The sequence below is a fragment of the Mixophyes fleayi genome, chromosome 2 (genome assembly GCF_038048845.1).
Source record: "Mixophyes fleayi isolate aMixFle1 chromosome 2, aMixFle1.hap1, whole genome shotgun sequence".
In the NCBI taxonomy this organism is placed as follows: Eukaryota; Metazoa; Chordata; class Amphibia; order Anura; family Limnodynastidae; genus Mixophyes; species Mixophyes fleayi.
In genome coordinates, this window is record NC_134403.1 from 76,716,546 (window position 1) to 76,743,012 (window position 26,467).

At 40.0% G+C, this 26,467-nt stretch overlaps 1 protein-coding gene across 1 annotated transcript; it reads right to left on the minus strand.

Annotated features, from left to right (window-relative positions):
- Positions 1-310: 310 nt before the first annotated feature.
- HIGD1C (HIG1 hypoxia inducible domain family member 1C) lies at positions 311-26,147 on the minus strand. Its single transcript, XM_075199325.1, has 4 exons — positions 25,872-26,147; positions 17,220-17,319; positions 4,689-4,823; positions 311-2,237 (listed from the first exon to the last, which is right to left on the minus strand). Exons 2-4 carry the CDS (start codon positions 17,308-17,310, stop codon positions 2,173-2,175), a joined length of 291 nt encoding a protein of 96 aa, XP_075055426.1. The 5' UTR covers positions 17,311-17,319; positions 25,872-26,147; the 3' UTR covers positions 311-2,172.
- Between the last annotated feature and the right edge of the window lie 320 nt (positions 26,148-26,467).

Below are 26,467 nucleotides of genomic sequence, written 5' to 3' on the forward strand. Positions count from 1 at the left end.
AACACCACATATCTGATATATTGCAGAGATTCTATGTATAGTGCAACAGATCACACATAAAGTAGAGCTTCTAAGAAGCTCTGCCTTTCTAGGCACCACAGCAGTGATAAAAGGCAGCAATACAACACAAGTGCAGCTTCTTGGACAAATTGGTAAAATTCATTAACAAACACAACATATTGATAAAGGTTGTGAAGCTACACTTAGAATACACACAACTCCAGGGACAGCGGGATGGGAAAATAGGCCAATAACTGGACCATCCTAAAGACAGTTATTCTGCTTTTACAGGGCAGGTCATGGCATCAAATTAGTGTGTAACCACTCCTACAGATTTTATTGTTAACACACATGAAAATAGCACAGAACATGGGCTTGTTAAAACAACACAAGGCAAGTAGCATTAAAATGGTGGGATAATGGTTAACATAAAGGACATAAGTGGACGGACTATTGGAACACAAGTTGCTGGAATGGGCAGAACCTCATGTGTAAGTGTGTAGTGTCACTGTACTGTACATCATAGGATACTTTCATAGTGAGTTCTGTGACAAGTGTTTTTTTAATTACGTAACAAAAGACATAAATTGAACTAGTACTAGAGGTGGTTCCTGATTTTGGCAATATGCAGGTAAAATATTAACTGAATAAAAGCTTTTCCAATCTATTTTAATTTAATTTCGTCTTTGAGTAAGGGTCACGCATCACTGATGTGACACTGGAGAAGGCTGGTTAATGCTGTTGTTTGGTCATTGAATATCTAACTATGACGTTCCTAATGCCACCACACAATGATATTTTATTGTGCCCAGATTTTGACTGGTACGCGGAAGCATTTGGTTGATAACACACACTGCAATGTCAGTCCAAGTCTGCATTATGTAAATAATTAATTCAGCATGAAAAACAGCTCCACATAGTTCCCAGAAATAAATCAATCCCTCTCTTTCTCTCTCATCCAAGTTCAAATTAAGCCCATAAGATCCTGGCAAAAGAATGAATTCTTTATTTTCTAGGAAATGTGGAAATAAGGGAACAAGCAATTAGTGTTTTCCTGAGGTAAAACAATGTCCTTACATTGTTAGTTGTTGTAGGTGGACTACATACATTGTTTTTGTAGACATTATATATTATTAGCGTGAACCTGTCCAATAATTTAAAAACAATGCTACCTTTTGTGCATCTAAATAAACCTACTATAATGTATCCTTCCTGATACATGCATTGCTCTGGCCCTGTACCATATAGCGGATACAAGCACATGATGCATGCACATACATTAGCCAGCCTAGGACTCACATCATGAAAGGCTCATGCATGCTCACTAACAGCGACTACAGTGACAAACATGAGATCCAAACTGCTCTGAGACACCCGTGATCTAAGTGTAGAATGACCTCAGATAAAGAGCAAGGAAGACCGAATTAACATACAGGGCAGGGAATGTTCAAAATGAATAAACAATAGGACAGGCATATGTATGTACTGATACTTTTATGCATTGCTATATGGGGAAAAAAGATTAATCAGACAAATTAAATGAGCTCAATGCTCAATCAATGATAAGCCAATCAGATGCAGGCTCATTAGGATTTCAGTCTGGCACTGGCTACATTGAGGAACTGATGCTTATTTATTGTACTACATATTAATGATAATGTAGGTTCATGTGTTGTGCAGTATAATCACCCTAATGATAAGTGGGAACCAGTGGTGTAAATGCCAGCAGAGCTTGCAATGAGACCAAGTATAACACATACTGCTGTGATCATGTGAACGTACATGGGGCCGGGGCATGGACAAAAGAGCAGACTGGAGGCTTCTGATGCGGTAAGTAGATAATCACCGTATAGGGGCCTGGAGATTTCAGGTTATGCCCCCGCTCCACACACTAAGAGATTCCAATGTCTATGATATTACAGCTGTGGTTGGTAATTTATGATGAACAGTGAAATGCAGAAACAACTATAAAAAATAGACTTTTTACTGTTACATTTTCCTAATCAATATCTTAACTACCTATTTATAGCAGTGTTACAAATATAATTAAATTAACTAGTAATAAAATAAGTTGTAAAACAATACTAATGAGCTTGTCCAGTGCCCAGTCAATTCCCAGACAGGTCTAAGCAGACGTTGCGTGTTTTTGGGAGTATCTGTTTACTGCTCTCCTCATTTGTCAGTTGTATCATTATTCTGAGGCTTGAAATACTCCTTGTACATGGAATATAATACACCTAAAACAGAAAAAAATAAACATTCATATACATCTGAGTGACTTCATAGAATTCCAATACATTTAGAGGTGGACTTACAGTTATTTTTTTGCATAAGATATGCATTAGCGTACTGTGCATGTACACCAAATATGTGTTTGCATATATTTGTATTTAGGTTTTTTTGCATATCGCTGACTTCATAACGCGTTTCTTACGACTGGAGAGGCTGAACACAGGCGAGCACACCCCTGGTTACATTGTAAATCACCTGTCTGTTAGGTTACTCTATCTCCTCCAGTCTTGTTACAAGCACAGCTCTGTACGTGTGGGCGCCTGGATAGGCACTAGCTTTGTGGATGCTCCCAACTAAGTGCCATGTAACATGAGTCTATATATTCTTGTGCATATTCATGATGTCACTCGGGCCTCTTTTTAAACCTCAGCCTTTTAACTGGTTTCATTTTTGTGACTCTGATTTTGGCTGTATAATGACACCTGGCCTCCCTATTATAAAAAAAGAAAAAAAGTCTGTAATGACATGTTGTGATACACAATGCATTTCCCTTTATAGAGAGATAACATATAACAAGCTACACATTTTGTTGTGAACATAGAGAACTAGCAGTTATTTATAAGGTTTATTAACTAATCACATAATTGTGGAGAATACGGCCTAAATCATAACTGTAGTGTAAATATGGTCTATCAAATGAATCCATTGATAAATTGAGCTACTAAAGTGTAAAATGTGAAGTCAGAAAATCTGTTGTGTGTGTATTCGGTGACTCTGCACATCCCAGTGTTAGAAGATAGCAGCTTCAAAAGGCCCCTGCAGTGAGATATATCCTGGCCTGGGATGGAGTTTTGACACCTGAATAGACCTGTAGGAACAGTTCCTAAATGGTGTCTGGCTCAAAGAGACCATGTGCTGACTTGGCTATATTTTTATATAGACAAAAAGATGTCAGTTTTAAAATATGCCACTTAAAATCAATAAAAGTAGTGATCAACCACATATTCCTCAATAGCATGATGAAGGGCAGTTTAAATGTCAAATTAAGAATTCTGCCACACAAGTTGAGGAAATGAGTAAAAGCTGAACTGATACCCTATACCTAGGCTTGTTTGGTATCAATAGATGGGTAACTTCATAGGGGATCTACTAATAATAGACTCTCTAATGTGTGACTCTCCACAGAAAAGTTAGGTCACATAGTAGAATTGTGTAATAAATCAGGCAGCATGTAAATGGTGATTGCAAAAAGTGTTACAGACCACAGCCCCTGGGGGTGGGGAAGTGTCTTTAAAAAGCTGAGACCAATTACAACAAACTGTTAGTCTTTTGGGAAGTCAATCATTCATTGATAAGTTGTCCATCTTCAAGCCAATTTCCCGTGGCTCAGAATATACCACGTTACTGTAAGTTATACTCTGAATCTAATCCTTTTTATTTTAAACTGTTTTGCTTGTGTATGTTATGTCAATTGTTTATTAATTGTTGTTTTTATATTTGATTGCCCTGTACCTTTGTATAGTAAATCTATAATTTAATAAGTGGCATCCTTGATACTCTAACCAGGGCCGGATTAAGGGAATGGAGGCCCCTGGGCTAAGGGGGCCTCCATTCCCCCATGAGGGTCCCCCCCCCCCGTGATCCGAGCCGCCACGTCCCCCCCCCACACTTACCTCCTCCTCCTTCCCCGGCACGCTGTAAGCTCTTTACTGAGGAGATCTCGTGAGAGTGAGACTCACGAGATCTCCTCAGTAAGGAGACTACAGCTTGCCGGGGAAGGATCGCAGTGAAAGTGCTCAGCAGCACTGATCGTGCCGGGGGCGCCCCCGCACCCGACCGATCAATACTGCTGCTGAGCACTTTCAAGGGCCCCCTGGATGCCAGAGGCCCCTGGGCTGTAGCCCAGTTAGCCCTATGGTTAATCCGGCCCTGACTCTAACAAATCCATTAGCCTGTTAAGAAGAATATAGCTCGACCAAGTTAACCTTGTAAATGCTGGTTTGTGATTTGTTAATTCCTTTTGACTAACAAGCCTATTGTGTGCTTGCATTTACATTTGTGTAACAGTCTGGAGGTGTGATGAGTTTACCCTTTGATTGTTGGTGTGGGCTTTGCTAGCCTGTGGGTAGCCAGAAGCCTTGTGTGTCAGTGTGGGACAGTATAGTGGGGTCCTATTGCCCGTATTTAATAGGTTGTGGCAAACTTGAAGTGTGAGCGCTGTTGTGGGGCGATTCATTAGGTCTATAACCTGTGTGATAGGTAAAGAGAGACTGCAGGCTGGAATCGTGTGTAACCTCATACAGCAAACACCCAAAGTCACGGAAGCTGGGAGAGTGTTCATGATACATTTCAAATCTTGTGTAGTAATATACTTCACTCCATTCACTTAAAAAAACAACTCATAATTTCATATAATTTAAAAAAAGGAGGGAGGAGCAAATGATTATTTTACCTACCAAAGGTCAAAGCACCCACAACGAATCCTTGGGCACCAACTCTCATGTGAATGAGATGCACGGACAGCTTTTGGTCCCCACGGTTGCGCAGCTTGTAAATCCCAAAACCTACCACTGCAAGGAAGCCAGCCAGCCCTACAAGGATAAAAAGAAACCACTGTTTATGTCTCGTAATCAGAGATTATTACTAACTTTCAGCAGAATTGTATAGATCTGGATTTTCTTTCATTTGTATTCTTTTTTTTTTTTTTCTTAAAAAGCTGTCCTTCGCCCTCCACTTTTTTTTTTTTTTTCCTAATCCCACCCTCAATTTAGAGTAGAACATTTTATTCTGCTGCTTTCACGTTGTCTACACAGTATGATTTCTCCATGTGCATTGATTCATCAAGGCACGCATACTGAGCGCAACGTGCATTTGTTGTAAAATGCACGTAAATCGGCTCTGCTCGCCCCCGAATTCACTAAGGAACGGATTTCAAGATATGTGTGCTGATGAATTGATGAATTCGGGTGTAGGTCTGCTGTGCTCTACTACACAAGACACTGCAGGATACGTCCAAAGCCTGCGTGAATTATAAATTCGCAGAAGAACGCACAGAATTATTTTTTTTGCGTACGATACGTGCCTTGATGAATCAGGCCTTTAATGTTAAACACCCAACCATTGATAAACTTTTACTTGCAATACCAAGACTAACCACAAGGTTTGGCCATTGTAAATATATGAGGTTGCTGTGAGATCTGGGGGTAAATGTATCAAGCTGAGAGTTTTACGGCGGGTATGAAAAACCAATCAGATTCTAGCTATCATTTATTTAGTGCATTCTACAAAATGACAGCTAGAATCTGATTGGTTGCTATAGGCAACATCTCCACTTTTCAAACCTGCCGGAAAACTCTCAGCTTGATACATTTACCCCCTGGAGTTTACACTCAATAACAGAGATATAAATAGTCAACTAATTTTAAGTGAATGGATCCACAGCATTTGAAGAAGTAATGTGCCTCAGTAGTGCAGAACTGTAAGTGATTAATAAGTACCTAGCCCACAGAAGCTGTACTATGTAAGAAAAATAATAAAAAATACGTCTGCCCCCTTTTCATATTCTCTGCCAGCCCTAGCACTAGACAGCCTAGGCTAGTTTCCGCTATAACAGGGAGACCACTAGTGTGGGGTTCTCCTTCTATAGATGGCTGGTGCTTCTATGTGGAGGTCCCTACTCACTTGCCCATTATACTAAAAATACTTTCACCTATTTAGTATATAAAATCAAATCCTCTTTCTTGTTTCATTGTAGTCTACTCAGAATTTGTTTTAAAAAATCCCACTAACTCATGATGAATGACATATTCATGCCTCCTAACTGTCCTGATTTTGGCGAGACAGTCCCCATTTTAGAGCTCTGTCCCACCTGCGGACATGTCTGACCCATGGGTAGCAGAACAGTGGTGTATAGGTGCCGCACAGCTGCTACTGGTGCGTGCTGCAATGTTTGGTGAGAAAGGGAGGTATCTAAGTGGCAGCCTAGTGCTTTATAGCATTAGGCAGCCCTCTGCAGGAGTGGCCATGCCCCCATTATGATTTGGCCACACCCTCTGCCGCGATGCTGGATATTAAAATATGGGGAGGTAAGCATATGTGAAATGACTATGACCGGTAGTAACCAAGACTCCCCTTCACTGCCAGCCAGTCAAGCTGTTTATCACGCTGACGACTTGCGACTGGCTGGCCGTTTTTGCTTTTGGATCTGGATTCCATTAGATCAAGAAAGATGATTTGGTTTTAGATTTGATGAAGTGGTGAACAAGGGTTTTGGGGGTGTCTTTTAATCTATTAAACTCTATATTAAAATTGTGTATGTGCAATTTTGTCATCCCATATGTCCCATTATAAAATACCAGCATGGGAAACTGCTTAGCTTAGCACCTATATCTGATATCTTACTCGTCGGTGACAGTCCAATAGACTCAGAGCACTAGGCATGTTACCTGAGGCCTGTGCCCTGTGTGCCCATGACTAGTGAGTAGTACTGAGTACAGGCTTAATCCCTGCCCTTCTTAACTGCCTTGTAGTAGCCAGATGGGAATTTATGACAGTAGTTACACCACTGTATGCATGACAAGGCCAGTAGGAATACCATTACATTTGAAGGCTAATAGCAGTGATCTGTAGTCATCCCTCCCTCCAGAATGTAAGTTCTTGTGGCCAGGGTCCTCTCTACTTATTGTCCCATGTCTGTCTACCGTCTGACTCCCTCACACGTCCTGTCATGTATTTTGCTGCACCCTGTGCCACTCACACTGTGCCACTTATATGTATTACCTCTTCTATTTGTTACTTGCTTCTGCATCCGACGCTACGGAACCTGTGACGCCCTATAAATAAATAATAATAGTCTTAGACTGTATTTTCAAAGATGGCTGATTATGGTCAGATCAAGTTTTTTTTGCCAAACATGTCACAGTATCAGCTCTAATATAGGCTGCATGTGTGGGCAAAAAAAAGTATTTTGTTTCCCACTGACATCTCCAGCACAGCTATAATCCAGTAAAAACAAGTTTCCCTGAGGTGAAAACTTGCTCCAGGGAATGTAAATGTAGTTAGGGATATAACTTCTGCAATACTTACTTACATGTTCAGGCATATTATAATTCACAATTTCCAGTTTGCTGAAGTTAATATATTGAAGAAAAAAATAGTAAAAGTGACGTGAAAAGTAAGGGCACTATTTCAATTGATTTATTAACCCTCTTTTATTGCCGTATCAGGCTTAAATTAAGACGGTTGAAGGCAGCTGAATAAATATTGTGACCCTTCTAATACATATCAGGATATTGTCTCTACTCTCAACCAACATGGACTTCTCTAAGCAGCTGACTAAGAAATTGAAAACAAAGATGACTGAATGTTACAAAGCAAGGAAAGATATAAGTGAAAGTTTTGTATTTGTTGAAGTCAAAGCAAGATATGGAGGGTCCAGAAAAATCTCTGAGGAAACAAAATTGAGTGTATATATCATGACATCTCCTCCCATCAGTCCCTGCTCAAAACACCCTAGCCCCCCTCCCTGTCCCCCTTCCTATCTCTCCTCTGGGGGTGCTCTCTCCACCCCTGACCCCCTCACTTTCTCATCCACCTTCTCTTCCTGCATTCCAGTATCTGCAGACGATGTCCACACCCTTCTATCCTCCTCACCTCCCTTGAACCCTTCCCCACTCACCTCCTCCACTCCATCTTTTGAGACCCACCTTGCCTATCTCCTCAACCCATCCATTTTCTCCGGTACCTGACCATACTCTTTCAAACAACCTCTGGTCTTCTCCATACTAAAAAAAAAAAGTCCCTTAACCCTGCCTCTCTCTCTAATTACTGCCCTATATTCCTCCTTACTTTCGCCTCCAAAGTTCTCAAAAGGGTTATTTACAACCATCTCACCTTCTTTCTCTCATCGCACTTCATCTTTGACCCACTCTAATTCGGATTTCACTCCCTTCGCTCCAGTTAAACTGCCCTTAGATTTAGTGGAGAGTAGGTCATAAGTGACTTTACTAAGGGGCAACTTCTCTCTTTTTATCCTTCTTGACCTATCTGCTGGCTTTGATACCATTGACCCCTCCTTTTAAATACTCTCCAATCTATTGGCCTCGGTAAGGCTGGGTACACACCACAGGTTTTTCACCCGATTATCGGGCCAATCACACAATAAATGACCATTAGAACTGATATTGCATTAGTGTGTACGCTCCCACAATCATGTTTTATTGTTCAAAAGCACATCATATCATTTGAGTTTATTTTATAAACAGACTAAAAATCTCTATAAACGATGGAACGATGTGGGGCAAATCCTGAAATGTGTACGCGCTCACGTCCAACAGTGTATGCAGATATCCAGAGTCACGATCTTTTCAGCGGATAGTTATGACCTATTAAGAGCACAGATCTGAAGATAAATCTTGTTTAGACGTGTATAGTGTGTACACATGAATCAGTATGCTGATCGGGACTTTCAGTCATTGGTAAAATCATTAACGATATTGCATAGGGAGGAACTTTCAGTCGTGTGTACCCAGCCTAACACTGTCCTCTCTTGGTTTTGCTCTCATCTCACCAACCATTCCTTTTCAGTCTCTGCACACGACTTCACCTCCCCCACTCTTCCTTTACAGGTTGGAGTTCCCCAAGAATCCATTCTTGACCCCCTGCTCTTCCACCTCTTCCTCATGTTCTCATTCTATTGAATCACCCTCTATACCTTTAGGCCTGCTTCCCTAGCCCTGTTTTCTTGAGCCCAGGCCTACTTCACGTTGAACCGTACTATCACTCTCACTCATTGTCCCGTAAATAACTTAACCGGGGCAGTGATTCTTCCAGTGACTGGCCAACCTCCTGCTGGCAGCTGGCAACTCCTCACCTGATCAAGATCGTCCAGTAGCATGTTGTTGTTGCTCGCATTTTCAACCCACCCTGGAGTGTATAAGACAGAACCAATTTGAATGTGCTACTTTTACTGTTGATTGTGACCTATTGTGATTATTTTGTTGATTATTACAGTTGTTTATCTATATCGTCCATTTATAAAGTATCTTTTTTTATTTTGCACCAACATAGACTCTCTGGCTATCTCTAGATAATAACCACATCATTTTTCGAACATTATCCCAGTTTTTATCATTTATATGAGCTCAGTCAATGGAACTTCACCCATCAAAAATGGTTGCACATAGAAATGACGTTCTCAGCCACTTGGACCATCCACCAATGGTAAATTCACTTATGTTAATTCTCCACTCCCACAGTACTTTGATAAGAGGAAGCATACAGTATAGCAACTCCCTGAGATAAGATTGTTGTCCGCCAGACATACAGTGAATAGTAGACATTTTACACACCCTTACTGAAATTGCAGATGGTTGTGATGTAAAGCCTGAAATCAAGGTAAATCATGTCAGAACTTTTTCCACCACACATTTAATGTTAACTTGCAACCAACAAATTTCAAGTAAGAAATAAATAGGCTCTTTTTAGGAAAAAGTGAAAATAAAAAACCTAGAATACCTTGGTAGAATTAGTGTGCGCACCCTTGACCTAATTCTTTGTGGAAACACCTTTTGCTTTTATTCTAGTAGTGAGTCTTTTAGAATAAATCTCTATAGACTTAGCACACCTGGGGGTATATTTACTAAACTGCCTGTTTGAAAAAGTGTAGATGTTCCTTATAGCAACCAATCAGATTCTAGCTGTCATTTTGTAGAATGTACTAAATAAATGATAACTACAATCTGATTGGTTGCTATAGGCAACATTTCCACTTTTTCAAAACCGCACTTTAGTTAATATACCCCATGGACTTTGCAATTCTATCCCACTCTTTCATCCAAAGTTCAAGGTCCATCAAATTGTGAGGCGATCTCCTGTGTACAGCGCTCTATAGGTCATTTCATAGCTTTTCAATGGGATTGAGGTCTGGGCTCTGATTGGGTCATTCCAATACTTTGATCTTTGAGCTAGAAATGGTGCTCAGGGAAGCCAGAACTCAGAAACTCTGAATGCTGAATAGCGCCCATCGATCTAGGCCTATACACACAGACATTACATTTTATATTGTTGTATGTTGTCATTGCCTTAAATTAATTTAACAACCATGGACACAATCTGATGACTGTCAGGATCCTTGAGCAATGGGCTCTCCAGTGCTGATAGATGACCTTGCTTGTCTGCCAGTGATACAGTTGTTCTTTTAACGTTTTAACTATTGTTAAGGGTTTTTAATTACTCAATGAGCTTCACCTGTTCCTAATCAGTAGCCGGTCAGAGGAAGCAATGAGCTATTTAATTCCAACAGCTTCCTTTATCCCTGCCTGATTATTGTTGTCGGAACCTGTGAATGGCCTTGCTACTTCTACTATTGTTCTCTATGTGCCAAACCAATTTGTCTTTGACCATGCATCTGCTTGACTACCCATGTACAGACTTCAGCTTGTTTAACTATGCCCCACTTCTGACTACACCTTGGCTATTTCCTCATTCCTTCCAGTCTGGAACTGGACTCTTTCTCTAACAGATCCTTTACAGGGGCAGACTTTGAAGACACAGTTCTCCTAATATTCAGAAGCAGGAAAGAATCAGTGTTGAGCTTTCTGCACCATGACCTAGTTACACCAAATGCATTTACCTCTTCTGGCCTTTAAAATATCCCTTATCTTGGTTGAGTGGATAGAACTGAACATGGATGCAACAAGACATCAGAAATGATGTGCTGTAGTAAATTATCCCAAATTCATGTCCACAAACCAAACTACCTCTGGTAACTAGTCCTCAAGTTTCCAGCCCTCCAGTTTCCACCCTTAAGTCACAATTGATCAGTTTCCAGACCATGTACAATATTTAGCCCTCCAGTCCCCAGTGCTCTACTCCTCAGGTCAACATCATCAACTATTCACAGCACTATGATGTCGTGTGATACTGTTACGAGCGACGGGGAGCCGCCGCTCGTTCCTACCTGCGTCCCAGCTGTTGTCATGACAACAGCCGGGACGTCACTTCTGCTTCCTGTGTCTGGGACATTTCAGGGAAACGGCCAGGATGCCATTCTAAGACAGCGGCGCGTCCCAGAAATGCTGAAAGCCGGGCGCGTGCGCCCTAACACTTGTTAGCCCATTAATCAGTCTACTCCTGGGGGGCAATTATCCTATTCCACATCTCCCTGCTGATTGGTCCTTTTCGGTATTTAAGGTAGGGATGGCTTAGCCTCCCTGCCGGTTACAGCGTTCCAGTCCTGTACTGTTGCTGACCTGCTGTTGGATTCCTGTCTACCTGATCTTCCTTTGTGACCTTTGCCTGTACCTTGGACCTTGCCTGTTGCCTCTGACCACCCGTTCCAGTCTGGGCTAGCGCCCCCTGTTCTACCTGCGCGTTATGGCCATCTTTGATGAGCTTAAGTCCTGGTGGCATCTGAGTACCTGTGAGCACATAAAGCTCTACGGGAAAGGCAGCTGCTAAAGGTGAAGATTTCTACTCTAACTGTTCTAAAAGCTCATCTTGGTGGTCGTGGTCCTTAACAGATACAAATGGCTAATTCTAGTTTTTATTTGACATGGGAGAGGGGCCTGGGCACACTGTACTCATCAACCTAACAAACTGTTACCCTGGTTGTCCTCTTTTCACTCCCCTTGTCAAGTCTGCTTTGTGGTTGTGATTGTTTTCAAACTTTGCACTGATCCTTATCTATGAGTTGGAGCAGAAGGCACATGAAGGCAATGGGACGGATCATTAGTTTGTTGTTTTCTGGTTCTGTTGCTAGTGATCACATCAGTGATACAGAGACATGGGAGCCAGTTGGGCAGGAAGCATCCAGACAACATGCAAATAACTCATCAGATGTTTGTGCCTGGTTCCTAATAGGACACAGTGCATATGTGGTCCCTGTCTCCAGTGCCGGTCTGTGAATTATATGCCACTGCTTTATTGGGTCTAGTACTAAAATATGCTACTGGTACTGTTGTGGGATTTTGTAAATAAAGAAATGAAATGAAGAACCCCTTTAAGGACAAGTGAGACACTGAAAATGCCCAGTCCTTAGGTCCTTAATGCACATTCTGTAGACTGTATGCTATATGAATTTACACAGTGTTCTGCGCTCTGACCTTAATGGCAGCAGGTATATCTTTCTTGAATAGATATATATTATAGACTTGCCTGATTTCATAGAGAACAAAGTTCATAGCACCTTGTATATGCTGCATTTTTTTTCCGAATGGCTTTTTATGAAGATATCGTTTGCTTGACTCTCATGCTCTCATGATAGTCATTATTCTGCTGTATTTTTCTTTGCAGCAGTTACACAGAATACAGTAAATGCACAACTAAAAGTTGCCCTATATAAAATAAACTACTGATAATATTCACTAAAAATATATGTACGTTCCCATTGGCTAGTTGGAGACTGTATCAAGCTGGCTGCAGGGTCCTCCAACAGGTTTACTGATAAAAAAAAAGTCTGCAGTACGTGGGAACACAATGTTCTATAACAATCAAAACTTTATCTGACATTTTTATACCCACTGATTTTCTTAGTGGGAGTCTTAAACGACTACATAGTAGCTCCTAGGTGTCACATGCAGGCTGGACTGAAGCCATCTCTTATATTTACACTTATCAGAAGGCTATTTTAATACATTCAGTTCTGCTGCTCTGGCACCACATCAGCAACAATACAGTATATCTCTAGTGCAGTGTCCTGATTTACTCCCTTTGTCAACGTTACTTGAGCTGGTGTTACAGTGGTTAGTAAGTTTTACTTCAAAAACATTATCTGTAATGGTGCCCATTTTACATCACCAACTGTATGAGACAGTTGGGCTCGCTTTCATCATCATTTATATAGCGCCACTGATTCCGCAGCGCTGTACAGAGAACTCATTCACATCTGTCCCTGTCCCATTGGAGCTTACAGTCTAAATTCCCTAAATTCACACGCAGACAGACAGAGAGACAGACAGGTAGAGACTAGGGTCAATTTTGATAGCAGCCAACTAACCTACTAGTATGTTTTTGGAGTGTGGGAGGAAACCAGAGCACCCGGAGGAAACCCACGCAAACAGACCACACAAACTCCACACATATAAGGCCATGATTGGGAATCAAGCTCATGACCTCAGTGCTCTAATGAAATATCACATGTGACATAAATTCCTTAATCTGTTAATGCTATTTGGTTCTTTTTATTAGGGTATTTAGACATTTTACATTCTAAGAGAGTTTTATTTAGTTGGAAAGAGATGAGGTCATGCTGGATGGGTTAATGGTAGAGTCAGCTATTTAACCTACACCGGTTATATTTACAAGTATGTAAAACACAGGCCTATCCTGTCTCAGCAAGCAGGTCATGACCATTACAAAAGAAGCATTTCCCTACATTGTAAACAAGACATCAAGTGATGCGTTTTGCATACAAGCTATTAACAGAATTACTTTCTCTGGCGCAGAACAAAATAACATTTTACCACAATTAAAACCAACCAAAACGCGTCATAACTATTTAAATTGATTGTATCTCTCATTCCTTACTCAACTATCAATCTGGATATTTTTAATACATGAATAAAGGTAAATTTTTATCGTTTTGACATTACAGGTATCTTTACTCCAGTCTCTCCTCCCTCCTTTAATGACATTACTGAATTTTAACGTGACACTTTCACTCTACCCATCATGCGCATTTCCAGTCGGGCCACATTCAGACAAACGGAGGAGCAGATAGGTTCTCCAGAGGCAGTTCCCAAAATCAGAATGTAAGTATGGACCTGGGCATGTGTAAGGCAGGAACATGTGTGCAATAGTGCACAATTAAAAGCTCTGCATTGTGTACTTTGCTAAATGACCTTTAATGTTTACATTGCGTTAATCTTGGCAACTACGACATCCATAGTAGTGCTAGCATGTTTACCTTTGTGTTTGATCCAGCAATACAGACTGCCCTGCTGGCATCTGTTCCAACCTGTTAGTTCCAGGCCGTAAGATTTGTTTACTATTCACACAATATGCAGATGTGCAGCACATTTACTGTGCACGTAAGGCAACAAAGCTGCTCACCCACTTCCTGGTTTAGGATTATATTTTAGAGTTTTTGTCACTAGTTGCAGATCATTGTATTAAGTAGAGATTTTCAAGGGCAGCACGGTGGCTCAGTGGTTAGCACTTCTGCCTCACAGCGCTGAGTTCAATTCCCGACCATGGCCTTATCTGTGAGGAGTTTGTATGTTCTCCCCGTGTTTGCGTGGGTTTCCTCCGGGTGCTTCGGTTTCCTCCTACACTCCAAAAAAACATACTGGTAGGTTATTGGCTGCTATTAAATTGACCCTAGTCTGTGTGTGTCTGTGTGTGTGTATATTAGGGAATTTAGACTTTAAGCTCCAATGGGGCAGGGACTGATGTGAATGAGTTTTCTGTACAGCGCTGCGGAATTGGTGGCGCTATATAAATAAATGGTGATGATGATGACCCCCTGTGTTCTGGTTTTGGATCTGGATTAACTTCATGTTTTGGTAAAACCGCCCTTGCGTGTTTTGGTTTTGGATCCCGTTTTTTTCTAAAATCCCTATTTTTTTTTTGCTAAAAATCACATATTTTTGCTTTTTTTTCCCCCCTCTACATTATTATTAACCCCAATAACACTAATTTCATGTCATTTGCAGTCAATTTTGACCACCTCACAGGTCAGACTATTATTTTCATACACTTTCAAACAAAGACTGCAGCGACCTGGCTGGATGCTAAGCGACAGAGCAATGACTCAAACATACGGCAGTTCCTAGCACATCTAGGAAACATTGCCACACAGCAGTGGTAGAAAATAAAAGTGGTGCAAGGTGGAATTGTCCTTGGATCATGAAATCAGTTATGGTTTATTTGATCGCTCCACCCGTTCCTTGGATAACTGTGGTAATTCTACAGCTAATACATGACAACGAGCGCTGACCCCCTCTGGGATGCGTGTTTTTATCAGACCCAGACCAATCCAGGGTGCCAGACAATGCACTAAAAAAAGCCATTGTAATTCCCAGCAAAAAGCAAGTTCAAACTGAGCTTCAAATCAGCCCCAATTCCCAAAAAATTACAATATTATATCAGATTTGCTAAGTTCGGGTATGTTCGATTCTCAGGGAACCGAGCCTGAGCATCTCTAGTATTAAGTGGGTAAGTATAGGTGTATTGGTTGGGCATTGCCCATGGTAGTTTTAATATGTCACTGAGAGATCAGTATTTAACAACCACCCTGGCTGCAACTCAAATAAGTATTCACTCTTATTATCCCCTAGCTAACATTAACAAATGCTTATTTCATTCAAATTCATCAACCACATTTAGTCGTTAATACGTTTATACAGATGTCTCTGACATTTGTCAAGCTGGCTGCACTGCATGTTAATTAGATTTGTCTAATATTAACGTGTTGTAATTGGACAGAACAGGCCAGTCTAATAGCGGTCATTGAATAGAAAAGATTAACTATTCAGCTTCAAAAGATACAACTAACAGGGATCAAAGATAAACTGTTTATTGTTACACTCTATTCTCTCCCACTTTAGGGGAGATTGAATTAAATCATTAAATGTTGATTAGATGCAGGCAGAAAAATACATAATTGTGTATAATGTATTATGCTCTTTAATTCTATACTGTTCCTAATGTCCACAAGGACACAGTGCCAACACCATGTTACTCAATAATTGCAAGAGTGGGCTCAATTTTGGAAACATATGGCTTAATAATGTCTAATTATTTGAGTGGCTAGACTCCCTTCCTGCTGATATAAAGCAAGCAGCACTTTTCCATAGCTATCCATGGTCTCCATCATGTGGTTAGCACAGCCTCTATGTAACTAGAGGACAAACGCACTATAGCCCTGGGGGTAAATGAATGAAACGTCAATTTCTACAAGTCGCCGGGAATTGGCGACTTTGCAGGGGAAATTTAAAGCGGCGATGGCTTGTAAAGGTAAACTTTAAAGTGGAGTCAAAACCAACAACATCTGTTTGTTACATACATTTTTATACTTCAAACAATTAAAAATAATATAATATCCTATTAATATGCAAATAAGAAACTAAAATATATATCTGCATAAAACTAAACTTCTATAGGTTTGAAGCTGTAGTGGATGTGGATAGTAACCTCTTTTTGGCATGCTACAAGTCTTAGGGGTAGATTATCATCATCATCACGACCATTTATTTATATAGTGCCACTAATTCCGCAGCGCTGTACAGAGGACTCACTCACATCAGTCCCTGCCCCATTGGGGCTTACAGTCTAAATTCCCTAACACACACACACAGACACACAAAGACAGACTAGTGTCAATTTTTTAGCAGCCAATTAACCTACTAGTATGTTTTTGGAGTGTGGGAGGAAACCGGAGCACCCGGAGGAAACCCACGCAAACATGAGAACATACAAACTCCTCACAGATAAGGCCATAGTCGGGAATTGAACTCATGACCCCAGTGCTGTGAGGCAGAAGTGCTAACCATTACGCCACCATAACCTTCTGTAAAAGTAAAATGGAGGTGTTGCCCATGACAACCAATCAAATTCTAAGTATAATTTCCTAGATTGCACTAGATAAATTATATAATTATTGATTGCTATAGGCAACAACTCAACTTTTCTTTTTTAGAAGCTATAGTAAATCTACTCCTTAGTCTTCTACACATAAAACCACAATAGTTTCTTAAACCATTATATAAATGTATGTCTAGGTAGTTCAACTGAAGTAAATGTCTCAAATTACTTTCTCAATTCTCTCCTCAAAGCAACAGCTTATGTGTTTTACACTGCCAAAATTCCTGATGAATCTGTCCCCTCCCCCTCATTTGCATGTAATGCCACTGGCATTAGGTAAAGACAAATTAAAGGTCTCTGGAAGAGAGGGATAGTATGATGCATCAGTAGTTTATGACGTGCTACTGAACCAGAGACTAAGAGAGTTCCACTCCCTCCAGAAGCAGCTAGTTTTGGCACTTTACCTATAGGGACGAAAGGGGATTCCTTGGACTTCCTGATAAATTTTGAGGAAGCAGAGTCCGTTTCACCAGGTGTATACTCTTCGGATGACATATTTCCTTTCTGGATGAAAGAAAAAGCGGAAATGTTAATTACAAACTATTTAATGATGCTAAAATTTGTTTGTGACCATTAAACCTACAATACATTACACTAGAGCTGAATGTTAATAAAATGCAGCCACATTCCTCCCAATTGTCCCATATATATTTATAGAGATGTGTGTGACTGTGCAGGCCTAAAATAACACATTTTGCTCCCCTAGGTAAATCTTGTTGTTACCTACACACTATAATCATTGTAGACATCCCCAACCACATCAACACCACATCTGTATAAAAGAAATCTCTACCAGCAATAAAAAATGATAATACTGGCAAACCTCAACACACACACCCTTTACCCTCCGCAATAAAACAGAAACAAATAAAGTAAGCAATAAAACTTACATACTAAACTCAACTACCTTTGGAAAGTTTAGAGATAGCCTGCAGCCACTATTCTGCCACCACTGTATCTGCAAGTGCAGGTGTTTTCTCTCTAAAACATGTTTTACGCTATTTTATATTGTTTGGTGATCATTTTTTTAAATGGATATTTATGTTTTTCAGTAAGTTCAACTAAAAATAAAAGCAACATATGCATGTAAATAATATGGTAACGTTCATCTATAGGAACATCCTCATCATTTTTGACGCCAACATAGTCTGCAGTACCGGACAGCAGTTATAACAAATCATACATAAAAACAGATCATATATGAAAATAAATCAGAACTGAAAATAGTACAAGTATATATGAAACTGTCAAAGAAGTTGCCAACATAAGCAGTGGTAGAGATGGTCCTGCTCGTTATAACCCATATTATACAGGTTTATCATCTAGAAAATATCAGACAGTATCAGTATTGAAATGTGCCATATGTACTTAAGCTGCACACAGGGATTATGGTTGGGTATTACTGGAGAGTGTCAATGATAGGTACAGTATTACACATTTTGTGACTGCTTACTTGCCAACTATCCCTAGTTTCAATGGTCCAGGTTTTAAAGATTTGGCTCTGGAAATATGTATCTAGAATGTCCCTATTTTTTATTTAACTTACTCTATGTATAGAATGCTATTTAGTAAACATATCATAATGGGGAAGAAGTAAACGGCCTAGACTACTGGTGGACAACAGTCAACTTTCCAGTGGAACGAAAAGCCTTGTGGCCCGAAAAGCCTTGTGGCCCCCAGCTCTGCTCCTGGTCTTACTTATTATAAAGCAGAGAATAAGACTTTATAGGAGGAGCTGGCTTTGGGTCACATGACCTGCTGTGTACACTGCAAAGATGTCATGGAGCACAATTAATCAGAGGAGAGATTGCAGTACATTCTGTATCACATGTATAATTAGATATGTGGGGAGGTCTGGGTGGTATTTGGGGACAACTGAGTGGCATGTAGGAGAGCTTTGGAGTACATATGTAATTTGAGGGCTTGTGGGTGTCCGACAGCATGTGGGTGGTATTGTATTGGAAATGGGGGTATGAATGCATGTGGGGGTATTTTGTTGCAAATGGTGGTATGAATGCATGTGGGGGTATTTTATTGATAGTGGGGATATGAATACATGTGGAGGTATGAATGCATGTGGGGATATTTTGTTGCAAGTGGTGGTATGAATGCATGTGGGGGTATTTTATTGCAAGTGGGGCATGAATACATGTGGAGGTATGAATGCATGTGGGGATATTTTGTGATAAGTAGGGTTCTGAGGACAGGGGGAGCTATTTTGGAGTAAGTGAGGGGCATGTGGGGGCATTCTAGGAGGAGTAATGTGGGGGGTGCTGAGGGCTTTTTGGGGTGTTTTTTCATTCTTGAAATTAGGATAATGTACGGCATTTTTTAAGGTTGGAGGGCTGCACATGAAGCCCTTGAAGTATATCAGGTTGCCCATCACTGGCCTAGACTGTACTACGTGTTATATGCTCAGGTGTATCGTCCTTTAAAATGTTGGCCAGTGTGCTAAGGTAAACATAATTCTAATAAGGGAGTATTGTCACAGAGTATACGCAGAACAGGTGCATATTGTACATTATAGGCCTGATGCTGAGTTGGACACATGTTGGGCGTAATTTACGCTCAAAAAAAGCCACTAGTAAAAATATTGTATTTACACTTACAGCAAGACACACCTGTAGCATATGTGCCAGGGTTAAGTCAGGCGTACATAAATACATAGGCATACACACAACACAACCAGGTCACAAGCACAACGAAAGTTTGTTAACATTTGTTTTATAGCAAAAAAACACATCCTTTAGCTTGATATAATACAGCAGACATAATAATCCTTTTCTCGGACAAACGTAAATAGCAAAATAAAAAAAAAATAAAAAAATAAAAAAAAAATTATATATATATATATATATATATATATATATATATTATATATATATATATATATATATATATATATATATATATATATATATATATCTATCTACTATATAAATGCCTAGTGGCGTGTGTGAAAAAAAAAAAAACAAGCTGCAGCGCCACCTGCTGGGCAGAGTTATACACTGACCTATATATTTCTTGAAGGAGAAGTGACAGTTCGGAGTGGTTGGTGGTTGCCGGGGGTGACAGTGGGGAGTTTTTAACCCATTGAGTAGCTTGATGAAGGATGTGGCGATGAAGATGAAGGATGAGGTGATGGAGAAAAATGATGAGATGGTGACATGTGGACAAAAACACGTTAAAAAAGGGCGCTTGCGTCGGGAGGTAACGCTCTTCCCCTGAGGAGGCCTGGGCTAGGCCCAAATGCATGACAAGAACCTTTTTAACACCTTAAGTAGCTTGATTTGACTAGAATGCATGAGTATCATGCACGGGTTAACTTGTATATATATAAAATGCCACAAAATCGTATATTTTAAACATAACCAGTGAAGAAAGCAACCATCAGCTTCAGAGGTGAATCTGCAATTAGCCAATATGAAGCAGCTAATTAGGTTCCATTCTAGTCTACATCTGTTTGCAACTACATGAACAAGCCCTTAAAGTACACGTCCTATATTATAATTAATTATGTGCATAGTTTCCCAATAGGAGCATACAGGATGAAGATGCTATATACAAGGTCCATTGTCCAACTAAGCCCAGATCATCTGCTGCAAGATCATCTTGGTACTTGTTCTGTAACTATGATACAGTTACAGACGAAGCAACCTTTATTACAGTAATAAGCCCACTTGGCTCACCAATTAGTACTTATCAGACAGATCATTAACATAGTTTCCTCTGAGGTAACAGGGGACTAGGGGGTATATTTACTAAACTGCGGGTTTGAAGAAGTGGAGATGTTGCTTATAGCAACCAATCAGATTCTAGCTGTCATTTTGTAGAATATACTAAATAAGTTATATTTTATTTTTTCGCAACTGAATTTGGTATATGTAACACCTTGGAATGATATTATTTTTGGACTTTTGTATACATTGGTTTGTTTATTTATTTATTGGGAATTGATTGGAAGATTTATACTCAGCACAAGGTGTAGCGCCCAATTGGTGTGTATAACTTTTATGTAAATAAATAAATCACAAATAAAAACGATGGCAGACTTCACTAATATAAATATCGGGGTTATTTAAACATTTTTAATTATAAATTAAATATCTAAACAAATTATTTGTAAACAATATTAAAAAAGAAGAAATACAACATAAAAGATGGTTGGGATAAATAAAAGCAGATGTCAGTTTGCAGGACAGCCAGGTATAGCAGATTATATATCATTATACATGGCTAGTGCAGAGAACTAAGAAAACAGAAGACCCATTAATGATGGAAACAATAAGGAACACATACAGTCAGTCCTGAGCAGATAAGTAGGAGTGGTAAATCTCCAATGTTATATGTATATGTATATATATTCACAGATAGTATTAAAAGCTTATTTTTCATCATTTATTGGTATAGTAATATCACGAGATATTTTCTGCATCAACTCCAAACAAGTGCTAGAAAGTGTTAGTAGATCAGTAGTTATCTACGGAGTGACTACCTCTATAGTGACACAAATGCACAATTCTGATCACACTCACGATTACCACTGAGGCTCCACAATGTGTTTCTCGCTGCTTGGATCTATCTTATCAGCCCCCGGCCAAATAGCAACCAATGCTTAGCAATAGGCTTGTTCTGCTAATCCCTGTCCTGTCAAACTCCTCCGACGCGTTTTGTCTGCACTTCAACACTTTTTCAAAGGCTTTGAAAAACTAATGAAATAATATGACACTTTTCAATATTTTTATATCCCTATGCTACATTGTAATTTACCAAAGCACCATATATATATATATATATATATATATATATATATATATATATATATATATATATATATAGGGTTAAAGGAAATGGTGTATAAGCTGCTGAGTTTAGAAAGCAGACACATATTCCAAGGTTAACAAGCAGAAGGCTGAAGCAGAGGAACGAATGGTAAGCAGCCGGCCTGGCCGTCATGTCAAATACGGTGTTGTGTATGGGTTAACAGGCCGACCGCTTACTGGCTGAAAGCTTGGAAGCGCAGCAGCTTAATATTAGCAATTGTTAACAATTCCTGGGGCCTAGCGGCAGGGAGGTTGTGGAACAGTAACTGAGGCCTAGAAGCTGCAAATAGCAAAGCAAAGATTTAATGTTACTGCAATGAACTCTTCACCAGTGTTGCTTAGGTAACAATCTCCAACAATAAGTAGATGTTTTAAATGTAAAATATTTCCACAAAGTGCATAAGGAGTCAGATCTAGAACACTGAAGATGTTGAATATTGAACAGCAAATCTAGCACCATATTTGTTATACTTGATTATTTCATCTACACATATTCATCAACTAATTCACAAGTTTGTCCTGATATCTGTGGTAATTTCAATATTATTTCAATGGACTCATTTATGAAAGAAAATGTGCAGAAGCCAGGTAGCCAAAGCGCATATAAAATGAAGGCTGGCGCCTACGTTTCTGGTGTCATTTCTATTAAAGTCTATGATTTCATATCTTCCCTGGCTCCTTGAAAGATGCTACTGGCTGCTAGACAGACTGACTGGTTCCTGATGTACATTGTGTTCTCCCCCCTGCATTAACCCTTTTATATCAATAGGTGTTTTACCTTACAGGAGTATAGTCATTTAGCATTATGTCATGCCTCTGGTTACAAGGCAAACACTATTTTATTACTTAATTTTATAGCAGCACTGATCGGGCTGGGGGTGCTCCCGCCCCCGGCCCGATTAATAGTGCCGCTGAGCACTGTCAAGGGCCCCCTGGATGCCCCAAGGCCCCTGGGCTGTAGCCCAGTTAGAACTCGGCTTAATCCGGCCCTGAGGACAAGGTACAGCAAACAGGAGCAGGTTATTAAGACTGGGTCAGAAATGCTATAACTGGCAGTGAGGCTCAGTCCTCACTGCCTTAAATACATAGAGCAACAATCAGGGCTAGGCCCTGTAACAATACACATGCCTGGACTAATGAATCAAAGCCACATTAATCAGCCCGCAGGCTGGGGAGATATCAGCGCCTGCGCCCGGCTGTCCTGTTTTCCGGGGTGCGCTGTGCAGGGAATCGGCGTTCGGCCGTTGTCTTAGCAACCGTCGGACTAGCTGGCGGAAGTGATGTCCCGATCACTAAGGATATGGTCGGGACACTCAGCGGGGTGACAAATGAGTCGCGGCGGTGCCCGTGGCCGCCGCGGCTCCTAACACTCACATGACTCATGCTCCACAAATACACCCCTAAATTTATTCAGCAACTTGTAGATCTAATAGGAATGCCAAATATGCATACTTTATTACAATTGTGGTTTTCTTATGTGGACTGTTGTTTCTGTTTTTGTCAGTGACATTTAAGTTAATGTTAGATCATACGAACGTGCTCTATTACTAGGTGCACTGTGTGGCGAGCAATCTGGAACTTACTAGACTCAAAGGGGGAAATTCAATTGACCGCCCGTGCACTATTACCGTTACTACAGTAATAGTCAGAGCTGTAACGAGGCATGTGCGGGCGGTGCCGTCACCCAGGGCGCAAGGCTAAGGGGGCGCAGCAGTCGCCAGCTACCTGCCTCTGTACCTTCATCCCTTAAGTTCCGCAGTGCGTTCCACTGACAGGAAATTCGGCATTTGTAATGCAAACTTGCGTTCCAAATGCGGAACTTCCTGTTATTGGAAACTGCAGAACTTAAGGGATGAAGATTCAAACTCTCCCGTAAGTAAGTCTCTCTCTCTCGTTATTCTTTAACATATGATATAATATTTGGTACCAACATGGAAACAGAAGATATTTTAATAGCTCAGCAAGTGTACTGCATATTGAAATGCTTCTTGCCCTCACTGAATAGAAGCCATTTTTCTAGCACTCAATGTTAGGTTTAATAGAGACTTTAAGGCTATGAGGGGGAAGGTGTACCATGTAAATAAGTTGTTAAGATACTTTGCAAATCAAATAGTAAACATTTTTACACTTTTCATAGCTAGAGCCTGAGATTACTTCATCTTATCCATAAGAAGCATTTGTTAATCTTCACTGTTGCACATGGAATATATAGGAACATTTTTCTTCAAGCATTCTTACAAGGTACAAAATGATTGTTGATGAAGGTCAGTTTGCCCTTCCATACAGTCATCAATACAGTTAATTTATTTGAATCCCACCACTGTGTGTGTGTGTATATATATATATATATATATATATATATATATATATATATATATATATATATACACACACATATATATATATATATATATCATGCATTTGCAAATATGTGTAACAGAATTCTTTCATTAAAGTGCTAGCCACACACCCACATTAGGTTGGCCACACCCACTTGTCAAATGCCACTCCCACTTAGATGGGTGGCACCGGTGCCTTGTCTCGCCCAGGGCACTAAAATGTCTAGTTACGGCACTGGTAATAGTGCGCATTGTTACCGTTAGTACAGTAATGTCAACGCTGATTTTTGCTCGCAGAAGTCTATGTTAAAATTACCGCGCTAATGGTAATAGTGCACGGGCTGCGTTACTCTCATAAGTAACGCAGTCAATTGAACTCCCCCCAGAATCTTTCTTCCCTGCAGGCAGACCCTGGTGCGGATGTCTGGCTATTTCCACACCTACACAGTGTTGTATACAGAACCCTGTGCTTAGGGATTTATACCACAATGGCATTATTTAGCATTATGAAGTAAAATGACACTAAAAAAATAAGTAAAAGCATTTTTCATTATAAACATGTAAGGTAAAGAAATTGATTGTTTATAATAAATATACTTTGTGTAAAATGAAATTGAATATATCAATGTATTTAATTTGTTTTTGTTACACTAAATTTGTATGCACTTTTTATGCACTATTATGGCCAATGTGTTTTATAGCTCAGAACAAATGCTGCTGATCACCCTCTTTGTTAATATATATAATGGAAGCTTCAATGGTTTTCAATAAATTACTAAAATCTTCCCCTATACATATTAACAAAGAGGGTGATCAGAAAAATGTATGCTAAATAATGTCAATTTGTATTAATGATATATAGCAGTTTTCAATTACTGTTTATAATTGTTTCTGGTAATAGTTATTCATTTATCAAAAATACTAGCCAAATGATTTAAATAATTATCACTGGGGAAAAAACAGATCTGCAGATAATACTATTTATTTTCTATACTTGGCCTACGTGTCAAAGTGTAGCATGTTCAAGGCATTTATACTTAAAAGGCTAATTAAGGGATAGGTTAACTTATATTTTTATGAGCCTGTTTATGGTTTTCATCTGCACACAATCATAAAAAATCCCACATGAAGATAAAAATAAGTCCTGCTCTTACAGGTGATCTATAAAGTGTAGAGTATATTGAAAGTGTTGTTTCAAGAAAAAGGAATAGCTCCAAAGGACCCCAAGAATTCCCATTAACCATACATGCAGACATTAGATGGCTTGTATGCAACAATAAGTGCGAAGAAGCACAGGTCTGTCACTGTATAACTACATAACACTATATGTTTACCATGCCATGAACGTGAATATTTCTGACAACCAGGAGCAGGCTGTGCTGGGGGGCAGGGGGCATCTGGCCCCTGAGCTGGTCCCATAGTGGGCTACCTTGGGCTGGGTCACCAGCATTTTTTTCCTTTAACATATTCCTGTGAGTCGAGCCCCCTGAGCTAAAATTTTCCAGCCCTCCCCTGTTGACAACCACCAAAATATTGTGTTATAAGCACTTGAAGGCAGCAAAATACATTTAAAACTACACAGTGCTACAGGTATCATTAGGTGCAGTTGCTGCTAAATGTAAAACAGAGGAGTCAACTTGCAACTTTCCTGGGGGTCTGGAACTACAAATCCCAGCATAACCTACCAGCAAAAGGCTGGGACTTACTTGCAGTTCCACACCAGCTGCAGAGCTGCCCAAGTCTACTACAACATCATGAGTTTTTCCTAGTTTAAATGAAAGCAATAAGAATGATATATACGCTAGGCTTAATGTTATTCTGACATCATCTGCATCCTCCATCACTAACACAATCTGACCATAAATACAATAATAAATGTTAAACCTTCACCCACCTGGCTGCGATCTGCGCTGTGTTACACCGATCCGAGCACAGCAGACCTGTACCGAGGTCACCTGACAACCGCGACAACTGTCAGGGGCCTATGACGTCACCTGATAGTTCCCACCAATCGGAATGCTGCGTATAAAGAGAAGTCGTTTGAGGACAGCGCTGATTACAGTTGACAGGCAGGAGCAGTGCAGGACACGCCCACTTCTCTACAGTACTATTGTCTCGCTGTTCTGTCTCAGTCCCTTTCATTGTGGACAGTCAGCTTGTCCAGACACAGGCTTCACCGGCTCCCAGCATCCTTTTATAGTGTCACAGGTATATACCATGTATAGGCAGTTTGTGGCTCTGCAGATGATATGAACTAGCTGTGACATCTAGTCTCCACACAAGCTGGAAAGCCATGGGTTGCCAATATACGTTCATTTATATATAACAGTTTAAATAGGAAACGGCTTAATGTATTTTAACCAAACCAGAACAATCTTTATATGTGTGGGGTGTATAATCAATGTGTAATATTATCTAAAACCTCATCTATCTCTAGTATAAATAGCGACAAGTACTATGTTCTTGATGATGAGTGCAAGAATATATCAC

Excerpts from the sequence above, each read along its gene's own strand:
- HIGD1C (XM_075199325.1), bottom strand. The coding sequence starts at position 17,310 with ATGTCATCCGAAGAGTATACACCTGGTGAAACGGACTCTGCTTCCTCA. Across the intron at positions 4,824-17,219 it reads ATCCCCTTTCGTCCCTATAG|GGCTGGCTGGCTTCCTTGCA; the intron begins GTAAAGTGCCAA and ends TTATCCTTGTAG. Across the intron at positions 2,238-4,688 it reads TGTGGGTGCTTTGACCTTTG|GTGTATTATATTCCATGTAC; the intron begins GTAGGTAAAATA and ends TTTCTGTTTTAG.